At 31.6% G+C, this 16,565-nt stretch overlaps 2 protein-coding genes across 7 annotated transcripts; one reads left to right on the plus strand and one right to left on the minus strand.

Moving 5' to 3' along the window:
- The first annotated feature begins 1,444 nt into the window (after nucleotides 1-1,444).
- LOC114367098 lies at nucleotides 1,445-6,824 on the plus strand. Of its 5 annotated transcripts, XR_003657113.1 has the most exons (11): nucleotides 1,445-1,859; nucleotides 2,237-2,314; nucleotides 2,679-2,988; nucleotides 3,068-3,288; nucleotides 3,467-3,569; nucleotides 4,343-4,452; nucleotides 4,573-4,747; nucleotides 5,735-5,905; nucleotides 6,022-6,106; nucleotides 6,215-6,315; nucleotides 6,438-6,824. XR_003657113.1 is itself a non-coding variant. In XM_028324202.1 (10 exons), exons 1-10 carry the CDS (start codon nucleotides 1,590-1,592, stop codon nucleotides 6,495-6,497), a joined length of 1,593 nt encoding a protein of 530 aa, XP_028180003.1. In that variant the 5' UTR covers nucleotides 1,445-1,589; the 3' UTR covers nucleotides 6,498-6,824. The 5 variants fall into 5 exon arrangements, 4 of the variants coding, with proteins under 4 accessions (XP_028180003.1, XP_028180001.1, XP_028180004.1 ...); XM_028324202.1 differs by lacking the exon at nucleotides 6,022-6,106 and having other exon boundaries at nucleotides 4,352-4,452; nucleotides 6,212-6,315; XM_028324200.1 differs by lacking the exon at nucleotides 6,022-6,106 and having other exon boundaries at nucleotides 1,446-1,859; nucleotides 6,212-6,315.
- A 1,667-nt stretch (nucleotides 6,825-8,491) lies between these two features.
- LOC114368802 lies at nucleotides 8,492-13,945 on the minus strand. Of its 2 annotated transcripts, XM_028326059.1 has the most exons (5): nucleotides 13,180-13,942; nucleotides 11,727-11,885; nucleotides 9,675-9,773; nucleotides 9,413-9,559; nucleotides 8,492-8,839 (listed from the first exon to the last, which is right to left on the minus strand). In XM_028326059.1, the coding sequence occupies exons 1-5, from the start codon at nucleotides 13,741-13,743 to the stop codon at nucleotides 8,705-8,707; spliced, it is 1,104 nt and encodes a 367-aa protein (XP_028181860.1). In that variant the 5' UTR covers nucleotides 13,744-13,942; the 3' UTR covers nucleotides 8,492-8,704. The 2 variants fall into 2 exon arrangements, with proteins under 2 accessions (XP_028181860.1, XP_028181861.1); XM_028326060.1 differs by lacking the exon at nucleotides 11,727-11,885 and having other exon boundaries at nucleotides 8,557-8,839; nucleotides 13,180-13,945.
- Nucleotides 13,946-16,565: the final 2,620 nt, after the last annotated feature.

Below are 16,565 nucleotides of genomic sequence, written 5' to 3' on the forward strand. Positions count from 1 at the left end.
TTTTTAAAAGGAAAATTGATTAAGTTTTAATTTTTCTTTTACACTACATGTTGGAGGATATTTGAGTCGAAAAAAAATTACAGTATGATGATATTATCAATGAAGTGGTCTTTCGGTGCATAAAATTACTCAAACTGAAAACTTTATTTGAAAAGAATAAAATTAAATATATGTATTTAATTCGACCACCTATTGATAAATCAAGTTTTAAGTGGGTTAACTTTTAAAGTATGAAAGTTTTTCAATTGATATAAGAATTTTAATATTCTTTTAAAAAAAGTATTTATAAGTTCATAAATGCTAATTGAGAAGTTAAATAACTTTTCTACACTCATCTAATTATAAATTATTATGGATAATAAATTTATTAATTTCAATAATAACTACTTTAAGAATCATATCAAAAATAATATCTAATTAGTTGATAATATAACTTTTTTACACGGACTTATCTATTAAACTCATTCATATATTTATAAGAAGTTGATCGAAACTAGTGTTAATTAAGAAACAAAAGTGACAAAAAATTAACTTTTTAGACTAAAAGTTCTTGTAATCAGAATAATCGATTTTATAAAAATATGATTTTTTTAGAGTAAATTATACTAATTAACCTTCCTTTAGGTTTCATCAAATTCTCCCCAATACCCCTTCTTTTGTTCCTATACCATCTCTTCTTAGTTATTTGAATAATATTATTCTAACGTTCTTATATATTACATCTAACTCTCTTGATAGCATGAAAAACGTATAAGAAAAATTGTTGTAAATGTTGAAAAAAAAAAACAACTTCTGTGCAATCTCAAGAAACCTTACAGAGAATTTGTGTAATTTTTCCTTTTTTTTTTCTTCATAAACTTCTAAGTTAGTTCTCAAGATTATATAAGTTGGATATTTTAGTCCTTAACCTCTCTCCTAGCTAATCTCTATCTTTCTTTCTTTTTTGTTAGGAATTTACATGTATCTTTCTTATAAGACAATTCTATTTAAAATTTGATCAAATATTAAATGTGAGAATCTCATAATAGGGATTCAAATTTATGTTCGTCATGTTGTGGGGTATTCTTTTTATAATTTCAAAACAATTTCAAATTTGATAAGATTAAAAATGGAATTACACTCTAAATTACAATTATTCCAATGGCCAAATAAATCCTAAAATTATAATCATTTAAAATTCCATAAAATTAGATTTCAGAATCCTAACTCAGTTTTCGTTTTTTTTTTAAAAAAAAATTCCAACCTTATAATTACAATTTTAAACTCAATTACATGTTTAATTCCGTGAACACCTATGGTTATTAATGTTTTTCTTTACGTACAAGACTTCCAACCCAATTGACCTCTCTTACACGGTTACACTTACAAGTTACACCAGCTTTGGCAAATGGCAACCCATAATAATGGTTCATCTTCCTTCTTATCTTCACGTAGTTCCGTTTACTATAAGAATCCACAAACAAAAAGTGTAAGGCAAACCAACCAAATTACCAAAGTTACAAACTCCCTTAAGAGAAGAAAACAAAAATAAAAATAAAATTAAAAAAAAACACATGTTTTTGTTCACTAAACAATTAAAGAAAAAATAAATGCTTCTTAACCACATTGGCGCCGGATTCTGTTGGGTGGACCCGCCACGACCCGACCCGAATCCCAGAACCCGAATAGGCCCCTCGCGTTTTCATCGACGGGGGGCCTCGACGCCGCGTCCGGCGAGGCATGCGGCGTTCCACGGAGTGCGAATGGAGAAGAAAGGCGGCAAGCGGCGGTCGATATGCACCGCCGACGAGCTTCACCGCGTGGCAGTTTCGAACTCCAATTGGAAGCTCGCTCTGTGGCGCTACCGTCCTTCTCCTGAGGTTACCCTCTTCCCAAGTTCTCTACAACTTTTTTTGTTCTTTGAATACCCTTTTGGCAATGCAATGATATGAAGCTTTTGGGTATCTTCGAATTCCCTCGTTTTTATCGAAAAAAATTGAGAGAAAAAAAGGCTGAAAGCTTCACTTTTGACATATTTTTCGTAAGGTTTTAAATTGCGGTCGCGGTTGCGGAAAATTTTTTACCAATGCGGCCGATGCAGCTACAATTGCGATCGCGATAGCTAAAAAATCTTGACGTTGTGGTTGAAATAGCGGTGGCAGACAATTTTTTAAAACATTGTTTTTTAACGTTAGTTTTTCAAAATTCAAAGGTGTTGTTGTTGTTAAAAGCATAAACTTTTGCATGTGTTTTGCAGGCCCTGTCGAGGAATCACCCGCTTTTGTTGTTGTCAGGGGTTGCTACCAATGCAATAGGCTATGATCTTTCTCCTGAGGTGACCTTGCTTCCATTGAAAAGTCATAGAGCTTTGTTTTTGGAATGATTATAATGCTGATTTTGCACCCATTAAACATTACTTGTATAGTTCCATGCAATGTTTTAAATTGCAGTTTTGTGGCAATCCTTGATGTTACAGGAAATTGCAAACAAATACAGACAAATGGAGCAGCAATTATGGTCACAGACCATTTATTAAAACCTTGGTTCCATGCTTTCATTGTGTTAGATTTTGAGAATAATTGTGTGTGCCCTTGAATTAAAATCAAAAAGTTTTGTTATTTGATTTTGTGGCAATAGTCTGTTCTAGTCTAGGATCAATGTTAAAGGATGCGTGATGAGTAAATGTTGTTTGTGTTCAGTCTTCATTTGCTCGGTACATGTCAGCCCAAGGTTTCGATACATGGATTCTTGAGGTTCGAGGTGCTGGGTTGAGCACACTTGGAGATAGCTTGGAGGAAGATGAGGAATGCCTCAAGAATTTTTCTAAGATTGATTCTGTTATTAATGATGATATTGGTGAAAGCAGTGCTTCTTTTGTATCAGAAGTTCCTCATATGAAAACGAGAGGATCAGAGGTAGTAACTAAATATGAGGAAATGCAGCTAATGACGAGGTTCATGGAGATTCTTACAAGGATATCTGAAAGGCTTGCAGGATTTCTCAATGGAGGTTGGTGAAGTGATCTTAGGAACTTTTTAAATATTGTATCATTATATGAACCACTAATATGAAAATTAATATTTTTCAGATTTGTTGGAAGGACAGAACTCTGCAATTGCTGGACAAATCAAGGATTTCAATCGGAGGCTTCGAGCTATTATTGAAGGTCAGCTGTTGTTCCCAGCAAAAATTTTAGAATTGCAAGACCGTTTTGCTGCCAATCTAGAAGAGTTCCAGAAACAGCTTGAGCTGATGGTCAAGTATGATTGGGACTTTGACCATTATTTGGAAGAGGACGTACCTGCTGCTGTGAGATGACTTTCCTTTGGGATACATTACTTTTAGCAAGATCTGTACTTTTAACTATTTTGTTACTTCTTTTGTGTAATTTTAATATTTGTTTGTTCCACTATATATTGGCCTAAAATTTTTGGATGTTCTCATTAAATTTGTTTTTCAATTGTTGGTTTGATAATTCGTACATTAGATGGAGTACATAAGGGCTCAATGCCAACCAAGAGATGGAAAATTGCTGGCAATTGGTCACTCAATGGGGGGTATCTTGTTGTATGCAATGCTTTCAAGTTGTTGTAAGTCCCACGGATCTGCTATTTTATTTCTTCTGCAACTTCTATAGTGATGGGGCTTTGTTACTTTCATTCAAGATTTATTAGACAGATATATCAAAATTCAATTTTGCTTGGTTTTTGGTGCAAGTTTGTGTACACAATTTATCATGGTTGCTTTGTGTATTTCCCTTTCTATTTTAATTTGATAAATTCCAAACCTTTACCTATAAAAGCATGCTAAAATATTACGTAGCTACAACCTTCAATTTTCTTTGACCTCATTGAAAGAAATAATCACATAATTCTATAATTTTCAATAGTCAAATGCAACTTTTATCTTTAATGTATTGAATAAATCAGTTTATTTTGCAATGATAGTGGAACCAAGTGCTTTTAATGTTTTTGCAATAGCAGCATCTAGTTCATTGCCCGACATTTAAAGGACATTATAAACCATATTGAGCTTTAGCATCTATTATTATGCCCATTTTTTTTTATTGAGAGCAACATATTTGTAGGTTAATTATTTCACACATCACTATTTTCTAAGAATGAAACAATAAATATTCTTAGTTATTTTTCTGCAACCAAAGTGGGTGACATTTAAAATATAAATGTCTCTTGCCAAGCATGTCATCTCCCTCTTTGATCATGTCAGAAATTTTCCGGACAGGTTGAGATCTTGCGTGGAATATAAACCACATTGTTGTGAATTGTGATTAGTGAAGGACCCTATTTCCAAAATATTTCTGGGAATCAATGTGTTGATTGACATTTCTTCTTTGCTACATAAGTTATGTCAGGTTTTGATGGAAAGGATCCTGGGTTGGCATCTGTTGTTACTTTGGCATCATCACTAGACTATACCCCTTCAAGATCATCTCTCAAGTTGCTTTTACCCCTGGCAAGTATTTAAAGAAACTGATTGTGTGGTGAAAAAAATTATTTGTTTTATTCCATGCTAGTGATATGTCTCTAAGCTAAAGATGACAAAAAACTAAGTACTCTGTGCCTTATTTTGCAGGCAGAACCTACTCGAGTTTTGAACATTCCTGTTATTCCAGTTGGGCCATTGATGGCTACTGTTCATCCCCTTGCTAGCTATCCTCCATATGTTTTATCTTGGCTAAATTCTCAGATTTCAGCTCAAGATATGATGGACCAAAAACTATTTGAGAAACTTGTTTTGAACAACTTCGGTAAGTTCCAATTTTTCCTCAGGCTACATTTTGTACAGACTACAGAGTGTCTTTCAACAAAATATCTATGCACTTTTTTAGCAAAATGAAACTGTACATAGTAGGGCATCAGGGACTTCCATTGAGGAATACATTGTTATATGTTTCATCTAAAATAAATTAAGAGTTGATCCATGCCCTGCAGCTTATTGCAAAGCAGCATTTCAATTCTTCAGTGTGCAATGTGCACTATCAATCTGTGCAACAGTAATCTCTATAAAGCTTTTATCATAAACTCTTGTGGATGCTCCAGTTAAACTAATTTGTGTAGCTGCAGTACTCTTCCTCCTTTTCCTTTGATAATATTTGAGTTTATTGCCAGACTTAGTTGAAGTATGCTACAGTCCCAACTGGATCTTCTATTTATCTAGTTCGAGTTTCAACTCAATCAAGCTAATGCTGGTATAAAGATGTCACACATTGGCTAAGAATATTATCAGAATACTACTGATAAGACTTAGGAAACCCTTATCCTTTGAGTTAACTTTTGGATGTGAGTTTGTCCCAATCTATTTACAATACAGTTTCAGTCTCTCCAGTCTTGATGTTACGCCACCCATAAATGTCTGGTCTTGCAAAATTACACACCAGATATCTAGTCCCAGGCATAAGAATAAGGGATGTGTGTTAAGATGTCCCACATGCCACATTGGCTAGGAATATGACTAAAATACTCCTTATAAGACTTGGACAATTCTCCTTAGGTCTGGTCCATTTCTTATAGCTAGAATGCTAAATTACTTGTTGATTTGGTCCTTTTATTTCAATCTTAGCTTGCCTGATCTAGCAGCCTTATATAAAGGCCAGTCTTTTAATCAAATCCATACATTGAAATGTTAGATCTTTCAGGCTTTAATGTGAGTTCTCTGTAACTGCTTACATTGTGTGATCTGTGTAAGCTGTCACAATTTTTCTCTTACAAGTTGACAACCGGACCATAATTTATAGGTACCGTACCTTCCAAGCTTCTCTTGCAGTTATCATCCGTTTTCCAAAAAGGTGGCTTACGAGACAGGAGTGGAACATTCTTCTACAAGGACCATCTCCACAAAAGTAATGTTCCTGTCCTAGCGATTGCTGGTGACCGAGACTTAATCTGCCCTCCTGAAGCTGTATATGGTATTAAAACTGCATAGCCAATCCTTTAAAGAAAAATGCTAGCAATACACTGTCTAACGCTCTTTTTAGATGAAATTCATTTGAGTCTCACTAAATATTTGGGCCACATTTTGCAGTTGATAGGTTCCATTCCCAAACTAGTGAGACTCACATGAAACTCAACCAATACGAAAGATCATGTTGGAAAAAGAGTGTTATAAAGTGTGTTGCTAGTACTCCTCAATTTTTAAATACTTAACTCTCTCTTTCTCTCTCCGAAGCAAAAATAATTTAGCTTTTGTGACGAGTATAATGATAAATGTGAAGCAGAAACGGTGAAGCTTATTCCTGACGAATTGGTTACATACAAAGTCTTTGGGGAGCCTGGTGGTCCACACTATGCCCACTATGACTTAGTGGGTGGTCGTCTGGTATGATTATTCCAATTATTATTTTATTGAAAATGAGTTACTAGCATACTTATTTGAACCAACTTGACATTTTTCAATATATGGATTTTCATAACTTTGTCACTTTACACTCCATATTGCAGGCAGCAGATCAACTTTATCCATGTATCACTGAATTTCTCATTCATCATGACACGGTTTAGTCCATTGCTCTTTTTCCAATGCCTCATTCTTTTGTACATATAGAACACTAGATCAAAATCCTCAGAGAGGAAACCCCTACACCCTACAAGATCCTGCCACTATTTATTCTATGCATGATCTGCAGTAATACTTAAATTCCTGTATATAGTCAAAGACAATATGTACACGTGTAGTCTTAAATATTGTAAACAAGGTGACAGTACAACTTCTGGAAGGGTTGGACTATATCATTCTGATTTTACCAGGTTCCAGGAAAGCAGGTAATAGGAATCAGGTGGTATTTTTAATCAAATTAACAAGAATTTACAAAGTGGAAGTGAAGTTGCTGTGAACTTTGTTATTTTAACAAAAAAGAAAATCTTCTTTAGACAATGCTATGGAGGTACCACTTTTTCACTTCCCTTGAAGTTTCTAACATTAAAAATGCTTTGGTCAAACAACTCGAACAATTACAAGTTATTTTTCTTAATCTTGAAAGCAAGTTGTATTAATGTCACAGCACAACTACACACATTATATGCTAGGGTATTTTACAAATTGGATAAAATCCATCATATTTAAATATAGACAGAACAAAAAATAGTTTTTACAGGAAGTCACTAATCATTTGTAATTCTATCTTTTAGCCAGAAGAATATTGATGGCATAGCATCTTTCATAGTGGAGAGCAACACAAAAAGTATTGCAGCTTGAAGAGTGTATTACACTTCCTGCTAAAGTACATGTGATACTCTACCCTACAATCAAAAGAAAATCAATCATAAAGTGACTAATAAAAGACAGTCTAAAATAAAGAAAAACCAAAACCCACTTAAGAAGAATAACCAATATAAAAGATAAGCCACTGAGAACCATATCTAAAAGAAAAAAAACTCAAGATTTTGCCGATCTTAGTAATGATTTTTTAAAAGAATACAAAAAAAAAAAACAAAGAAAATGACGTGACGTAAAATTGTTTCTGACTCTGCATCATAGTCATACATATCTATTTAATAATAGATTTTTCTTTTTTAAGAAATATTTGTTTTTCGAAAATTCTTTAAAAAGGTTTATAAAACTCAAAATAGATTACCAAACCAAACAAACACGTAAAATCATATGTGCTAAAAAGCTATTTGGATAATGGAATTTAATAAGACAGCTGCGCTGAAACAAGGGTTTTGAATAATTGACAACAATTTAATGCTACCTACTTTATATTTGCATTTTGTGTTGTTTTGTTGGCAACCTTTTTGAGCATAAATAAATCATAGACATAATGATCCTTTATCGTGTTCACTGTTCAGTGAAAAAATTGAACATCAAGCAAAAAAGATCCTTTTGTTATTTTAGACAAAAACCTCCTTATGAGTTTTATTTCATCAAGAAAACCTTAAACTCATTGACATTATTTATAGTTTTACTCATATTTAAGAAATAAAACAGTTTGATTTTTTTTTAAAGATAATATTTTTATTTATTTTAATACAGAAAAATTGAATTTGATGAACATGAGTGAGTTCTAAATTCATTATTAAATTCAATAGTATAATGGTTGGTATTATGAATGGTAACAATAACTAAGCCTCTAACAAAACAACTGTCAAAAGAGTCATTAACAGATATGAGATAACTAAAAAACTCACAAAAAAAAACAGATAACTAACATAACAGAGAACCAACAAAAAATTAACAAACACTTAGCAGTCAGCTAACTGTAATTATATTCAAGAGTTGTAATTAAATTCTAAGACTTTGCAAACAAGGAGGAAGTGAAATTACCAAGAAAATTGATTTTGTTTTTTTTTTAAGACAAGTTTTGGAAGCGCCAGTTTAAGTTTACCCTTCTTTTCAATCAATTTCTTAACATACAAAATGCTTTTGCACTTTAGTCAAATGTAAGCACCCTGCTTTAAAAATTACCAATGTTTTAATAACTAGAAAACTTGGAATTGCACGGTGCAAAAAGGAATAGAAAGTACGTACTCCGTTATTAAATCGTTGTTTACCAGAGTGACAGCATTCAAATTTCACAATCTTGCGTATAATATGCAAAATCATTGTCCAATAACGAGACCATAATATAAAACTTACAAGTATAATATTGCCGACTCCTCCTTAAGGAAGCCAAAAGTTTAAAAATATGTAAAGTAATGAATATTGCTTATATTGCATAAGAAAAAACTATACACCAATTTAAGGGTAAAAAACATGAGGATAGTGCCACTTAGTGTCGAACCACAACTTCTTGCTTACAAACTGGGCAGAAATTTTTATGCTCAAGCCAATGTTTTATACACTGAAAATGATAGCTGTGGTCACACTTCAATCTCCCCAGCTCATCATCTGATTCATACTCCTCCTGAGCACACAAGCAAAACACATTAACATGATATTCAATTATTTAAACACTTTTTAAAAACTTAAGTTTATAATTATTTTGGCCTTAAAATATCAAAACATTTTATTAGACAAAACCTAAATGTAGTACTATAGATGATTTTGGTGTTTGTTCTTCTATCAGAATTATTGAAATTTCACTTTAGTAATTCTGATGATAAAAATTTCCATTAAATATCAACGGAGATTACTAAGGTAAAATTCCAATTTTAATTAGAAAACAAAACAAATAGCATATATGAATATGATACTGCATCTAAGTTTTGTCCTTTTATATTTCAGTCTCTAAACAAATTTTATTATTCATTTTTAATAGTTAAATTTAAAGAAATGATGTGGTTTTAGTCTCTTACTAGGAATTAAATGTGTAATAAGAGACTAAAACTACATTTTATTAAATATAGAAACTAAAAATAAACAAAATTTCCATAAGAACTAAAATAAAAACTTTTTTAAGAATCAAAAACATATTTAACTCAACTTCCTGCAATGCATATAAAGCTAGTGAAGGTAAAGTGTAATTTTACAAACTCACCTGACAAACACTGCACTTTTTGTCTAGTTGATGCTTTGATGTATCATTTGAACTTGAAGGCTTAACTTTCCTTATGTTGAGTCCCATCTCATCTTCTTTGAGCCCAGTGTTGACATAACCGATTCTCTCACCCAGTTCAAGCAATTGCTGTTAGACAAACCAGAAATTTTGATGAACAATGGAGAAAAATGTAATTAAACACACATAAAATGCATTACAAACTAAAAATAATGGAAAATTTAACAGGAGAAAGAACCCTCACCTCGTATGACATGTTATCAACATCAAGTCTCCAGTCTCTAAATTGGTCGTGTGAATTAAATCGTCCCCCCATCATTATTCTTCCTCGAATTATCATTATCTTGAACGTGCAAACAACAATCAAGGTTTGATGCGTTAAGTGTTATATTTGTAACACTGATGCTTTTATACAAAAGTTTGTTCTTGTTAATAAATCAAAACTTTCACTAACAAGCCTTAGTTATTCAGTTAATCATTTACCTGTGTAACCCAAACAAAGAAGGAAATAAAATGATAATATGTAGAAGTTTAGAACGATAAAACAAAGAAGCATACAAATCTAACTATAAATATTCTATTTTGGGGTAAACATTATACCATCTAACATTTTCCTAAAACGGCAAAGCCAAAATTGTGAGAAAGTACATAGCACTCAAATTAAAATGACATCATCGAAAAATTTGATGGCTCACATACTACATAAATGCCAAATTAAAAAAGTAAACAAGAGTTGTTGTTGTTGTTTACAATTTCGTTACAATTTGTAAGATCCAAATATGCAGAGGTGAAGCTACCTTGATGCTAAAGGGGTCCATCCCAAATTTTTAAATCCTTCCTTTTATATGTGAATTTTTCTATATGTAGGGTAATAAATCTTACTTAACATTGTCATTGAGTTCCTAACACCACCAATAAAAATCAACAAATTATAACAAGTATCACCGCACTAAACATTGTCTTTGAGTTCCTAACACCACCAATAATAATCAACAATTTATAAAAAAAATATCACCACAACGGTGGAAACCAATATAATAAAATAAATCAAAATACTAAAAATTTACCCAAAAAGAAATACATTTACGCTTCCAACTCATCTGCTTCTAACTCTTCACTTAAGTTAAGAACCCTTTTTTCTGAATTGCAGCATCGAGCCCTTTTTCCATTCAGTGCCTTTTCAGTTTTCACTGCACCTATTTCTTTTCCAATTAATTAGGCATTAAAAATCCCTTAAAACATGTAATGGGCTTCCGCCCTTTTCGTTTTTTTGTTTCTTTTATTTAAAGGTTAGTGCGGGCCCACTTAAGGAGGGACTCACGTAACAGATTTGATTAACCCAAAATCAAAATGGTTTGAAATCCCATAGAGTGGGTTTCGACCATTTTAAAAATTTTAAATATTTCAAAAAATTTATCAAGAACGGAATTTTAATTTTTTATCTTTTAGACGGAAATTAAAAATTTCACATTTCAAATATTTCATCAATTACTTTCTTCACTTGCACCTCACTCTTTCCCTTCCATTTCAATTATATATGTCATCATGATCTTTCCAAATTCCAATCAAGTCTCGAATACAAGTGTACATAGGGATGTTTGATGTAAAAAGGAGTACGAAAGACCCTTTATTTTTCTATTTTGGCATCATAATACTCTATGGTAAAGGATTTATGCAAGAACTATGGCGTGTAGGAAGACTTAGCAAAATAATTTTTTTTAAAGGCCAATTCACCTAGTCCTTATCTCTAATTTTTTATTATTTGAATATATTCTTACTCCTTTATCTCTTAACAGCTATTCAATTATTTACCTACACATTATCTATCTATAAGGTATAATTATCTACCAATAATTATCTCTCTAAATTACACATCTACACATTATCTGTAACATTATTTATAAGTTACTTTTATATATTGGTCATTATCCATTTAAGTCAGCCTAACAACCTCTATTAATAAGAACTCACAACTCTCTCTTTATCCTATAAATATCAAGTTCTTGCATCCTCACTCAACCATCAATTGAAGAGTAAATAATCATCTTTAGTCATATCAAATTCAATGACAAAGTGAACTTCGCTTCTTATAATGAAAATGATCTACACACTGAGAGTGCGAAGAGTTTTTTTAATCGTCATCCAATCAAAAATCAAAATAATATATAATAAGTTTATTAAATTTTACAAAAACTTAAAAAATTAATCCTTGCTATGATTTATGATAGATTAAGTAAAATCTTTTATACTTAGTGTATGAAAATTACACTCTAAGGGTATCGAATAAAGAACAAACCTCAGCAAGACCATCAGGGGAAGGATGTGGAACATGGCGATAGAATCTAGCAGTGCCAAAAGGCTCTAATCCAGGGCGTGCTGCAAAAATGTCAGGTTCATCATCCAGAAAGGAGAAGCTTTCTGGCTTCACAGTGCGCCTTCCAAAATAAGATGAACGCTGCCATCATATATTTATGAAGCAGAGTTGGATCATGTCAAAGCAAGGAGAGGCTAAAACAATGACGAAACTTATCTAACACAAAATATAACTAAAACCGCAACTAATCATGCACATGTGTGTGTTTTGTACAGTACTAATAAAACAAACAACTCTAGAATGTTTGTGATAATTATAATTAGTGTCCTCCTTCATTTCTTCAATCACTGGACTCCTCTTACTCAAGGGGTCCACAATAAACCAATCAAGAACTCTCCCATGCGTCTGTGACTAGGAAATGGAATGCGAATACGTGCACGCATTGGAGAAGGTGATAGCTATTTTTACATAAAATTCTGAATCTTATGGACCATCTTTTAATAATTGTCCTAGTTACTAAGCTTGGACCTAGAAAGTATTGAGATGTGCTTTCTTTTCCTTTTATGCTTTTTAGATTATTGAGATCATTATTATAGAAAAATGTCATGTCATTATAAGGATTTGTGTGCAGATCCTTGTCAAGAGTCAGCAATTTGCGAAATTGAAAGAACATTTCTTTGAAGTCGAACTTCTCTCTCTATCACACACACAAATGTATGTACAAAAAAAGCAAACTTTTTATACACTATCTTTTAACTATAAATTATCATATATTTTTGACTGATTGATATACTATCTTTACATGACCTGTATATTTATTAAACTTACAAGTATTTTGGAGAAGAAATAAACAACATAAAAGTGAAAATATTAATTCAATACTTAAAAGCATGTTTAATCAAATAGATTAAATACTTAATAATTATTAGATGTTACTAGCATACTCTTATAAAAGCAATTTTTTATTTTTTGTTAACAATTAATTTAGTCAAATAATATAAACCTTACATGGTATCTTTATTTTTCACTTAATTTTTATTTCTTTAATATACATGTGTTAAAAATACCCCAAAATCGAAAAAACAAGAAAAACTAACCTGTTTTAGTTAGAAAAGAAAGAAAAACCGTGAACACAACACCATACATCAATCAATCAATTCAAACCAAAAAGATTGGTGGTCTTAACTCGCACGAAAGATCAATTTTTCCCAAGTTATGAACATGACAAACACATCCAACCACAAAAAAATGTATACATTATACTAGTGCAGCACACCATACATATATCATCCACACGGAATAAAGTTTTCTGGCTCTACAAAATTAGAGACAGAAGAACATTTACAACAAGAAAAGAAAAAAACAATTCATAACAGATTCAATTCAATCACCAAGTCATTGAATTGTGCAAAAATGAGAATATATAGTATAGTACCTCCCTGTGTGTTACCCTCTCTTCCACCACATCAAGTTTTCCTCTTGAAGACACATTCTTCCTAGCCACAGCACATTCCACAGATGCAGCATCAGTTGAGAATCCAATTCCAGGGCCACACGAAACATCCTGAAAATCCACAAATGTTCCACCAGAAACATCATCATCATCACATGTGTTGTTGCCACTGTTACCGTTACTGTTACTCTTCCTTCTGTGATTCTTCTTTCTGTTCCTCTTCCCTTCCCAATCTGCTGAGGAGCGAATCACCGCCGGCACCGACACCTTCTGCGATGAACCGGCAGTGCAGCCGAAGCCCCTGAAGGTTGCTGCAGAGAATTTTCTGTTGCTTTTGTTGTTGTTGTTGGTTCTGTTTTGGTCTCTGGCATGTGTGGTTTCACCGGAGGTGGAGAAAGAAGACAAGAGAGAGGAGATGGTGGATTTGCTGTGAGAGGATTGGATTATGGAAGGGATTTGAGTGATTGGATCATCGGTTTCTGAAATGGGGTTCCTAAATTGGTTTCTTGGTCTTCTCCATTTCATGTGTTCTGTCACAACAGGCATGGTTTAGACTTGAGAGAGAGAATATGTGTAGAGAAATTAACAAGAGAATGAGATGAGTGAACAATAATCCGAAACTGGTCTTGGAAGCAAAGGAACTAACAAGTTATGTGGAATGCAGAGAATCTGGATTTTTCTTTTGAGAAGACAATTGTTTGATGGGGTAAAGATAGGATTACTACTTTTCTCCAAATGCTACTACTTTAATACAATTGTAAGAAAAAATAAAACTTTATATACAATGCTGAAATTTAAAATTATTAGTTAAACTTAACTAATCTCATGCTATATAATAAATAAATTTTTAATTTCATACTAAAGATTATCCTCTCTTGTACATAGTTATTAAGATGAAAAATTGGATAAATAGTTATTTTTATTCCTAAATGTGCAAAGTACTAACAAATTCGTTTTAGAAGATAGAAATTCAAATTTTAATTCCCAAAAGTGAAAAAAATGTAATAAATTCATTTATCCGTTAACTACAGTTAATGAAAGAGCCTATATAATACACATGGATGAAAATGTCACAAAAATGATTGTCAACATGACTGCTGAATAAATTAGATCAAAATGTAAGTTACCATTGGACCAAAATGTCAATAAGTTACCATTAGACCAAAATGTTAGTAAGTTATCATTGGATCAAAATGTTAATACATTTTCATTGGACTAATTTGTTAGGCCACAATTTTTTTTCATTTAAGAGTAAAATATAATTTAATCTTCATCTTTCCTCCTTTTTTATCGTTGTAAACATAATATTACAATAACGACTTAAAAAAATAGAAAAACGAGCATAAGTTAGAACAAACATAATAATAAGCATAATATTGATTAATAAGCATAATCTGTCTGTTGCTATGAAATTTTTAGTTTGACAGTACTTTATCCAAACTATGAGACCCAAACAAAAATGAACAACCATTAAGTTAATCCTTACAAAAAATGAGACCCAACTTGATTTTGATTACCTAATGTTGTCACAAAAGAAATTTTCCAAAATAAACATTCTACCAATGTACAAAAATAAACATTGTAACAATGTACCAATCATTATAAATTTATTCAAATTATAATAATTAGTTAGAATCTACTATAAATAAAAGACAAACATATCTCATATTTCACTTCTTTGAATCTTAGCGGCAGGGCAGCCCTGGTGTGGGTATGAAACTCATATAATTCGGTTGGTTCATCCTATGAGATGATACATTTGAAAATATAATTTGAATTGGCGTTGAAGGCCTAATTAGAGGTGATCTAAACACAATTGATAGTGGTAGAAGTATGAAGCTTGTTTCCTACAACAATTATAAATAGTGACTAATTATACATAACATAATCTAACAATAACTAATCAATTATATGTAAAAGTCACTCAAAAGACTAGGAGTTGGAGCACTTTAAGTGGTAGTTGGAGTTGGAGCTTAAGCACTTTCAACATTAGGAGTTAGAATACTTTCAAAATTAGCTTAAGGTTGTTCAACTTGTGGAGCAGATTGAGAGTAGTTAATCTCATCTTACAAATATGTAATATCTAACATAAATAACTTGTAAGGAATAATAAAAATAATTAATCAAATTTTAAAAAATATGTTACTAGTATTGTTGTGGTTGCATTTGAGTTACAATGTTTGTTAAAGTAATTATGTTTATTATTATGTTTGTTTTAACTTATACTTGCTTCCTATTTTTTAGGTGTTTATTGTAATGTCATGCTTGCAACAATAAAAACAGAGGGAGAGAGAGAAGATGAATATTAAATTATATTTTACCCTTAAATGAAACAAAATTTGGGATCTGACAAATTAGTCCAATAAAAAATGTACTGACATTTTTGTCCAAAAAAAATTACTGACATTTTGGTCCAAAAAAATTCCTGACATTTTGGTCAAATGGTAACTTACTGACATTTTGGTCAAATGATAATTTATTGACATTTTGGTACAATCTATTCAACAATCATGTTGACAATTATTTTTATGACATTTTTATCCTTCTGTGTCACATAGATTTTTTCGTTAACAGTGACATACAAAAGTTAATAGATAGATGCATTTGTCACACTTTTTTCACTATCGAAGACTAAATTTTGAATTTTTATATTTTAAGGATAAATTTATCAACACTTTATACATTCAGAAACGAAAGTAATTATTTATCCTAAAAAATTTATGTAACAATCATAAGAAATTTGAATCTATAATTTATAATTATCATAAGGAGAATAATTTATTTGGTGTCATCTTTTTTTTTTAATTCTTTTAAATTATTATAAAATCATTATAATATTTTATTTTAACTTCTAATAATAATTATATTTTGTAAAATAATTTATATCCGATTATATATATATAAGTAACTTCTAAGTTAAGAACGACGTATTTTTTTCACTAGTATTAATAAAATTTATGAACTTCGATACCTAATGGATGATTATTTAATTAATATTTAAAAACTTATAGTATAATTTTATTATTTTAAGAAAATTCTTGCTATATTCCAAATTAATCCATGCATTCGGTGGGGGTGACTGGATGGGATGTGGATTGATTAGTTATGAAATAATGTTGTTTATAATATATGTATTTAATTGTGGGGGTTACTTTCCTTACGTGGTTGTTTGTTAAGCGGGGTCTGGTTTGTCTTCTTGTTGGAATTGTGGGCATATGCTATTATTCAATCGGTGTCTGATGCCCCTGGAATCTGTGACTACTTTTGCTTCTTTTTGTGCATTTTAAGCCAAACTGATGCTACACTTCAGAGCAAAAGTTGAAAATCCCTTCCTCTCTCATTGTTCTTGGAGTGTAGTGGTTTGGCTT

The sequence above is a fragment of the Glycine soja genome, chromosome 9, assembly GCF_004193775.1.
Source record: "Glycine soja cultivar W05 chromosome 9, ASM419377v2, whole genome shotgun sequence".
Lineage (NCBI taxonomy): Eukaryota > Viridiplantae > Streptophyta > Magnoliopsida > Fabales > Fabaceae > Glycine > Glycine soja.

Excerpts from the sequence above, each read along its gene's own strand:
- LOC114367098 (XM_028324200.1), top strand. The coding sequence starts at position 1,590 with ATGCTTCTTAACCACATTGGCGCCGGATTCTGTTGGGTGGACCCGCCA. Across the intron at positions 3,289-3,466 it reads AAGAGGACGTACCTGCTGCT|ATGGAGTACATAAGGGCTCA; the intron begins GTGAGATGACTT and ends TTCGTACATTAG. Across the intron at positions 4,748-5,734 it reads ACTTGTTTTGAACAACTTCG|GTACCGTACCTTCCAAGCTT; the intron begins GTAAGTTCCAAT and ends CATAATTTATAG.
- LOC114368802 (XM_028326059.1), bottom strand. The coding sequence starts at position 13,743 with ATGCCTGTTGTGACAGAACACATGAAATGGAGAAGACCAAGAAACCAA. Across the intron at positions 11,886-13,179 it reads AGAGGGTAACACACAGGGAG|CGTTCATCTTATTTTGGAAG; the intron begins GTACTATACTAT and ends ATATGATGGCAG. Across the intron at positions 9,774-11,726 it reads CCCCTGATGGTCTTGCTGAG|ATAATGATAATTCGAGGAAG; the intron begins GTTTGTTCTTTA and ends TGCACGTTCAAG.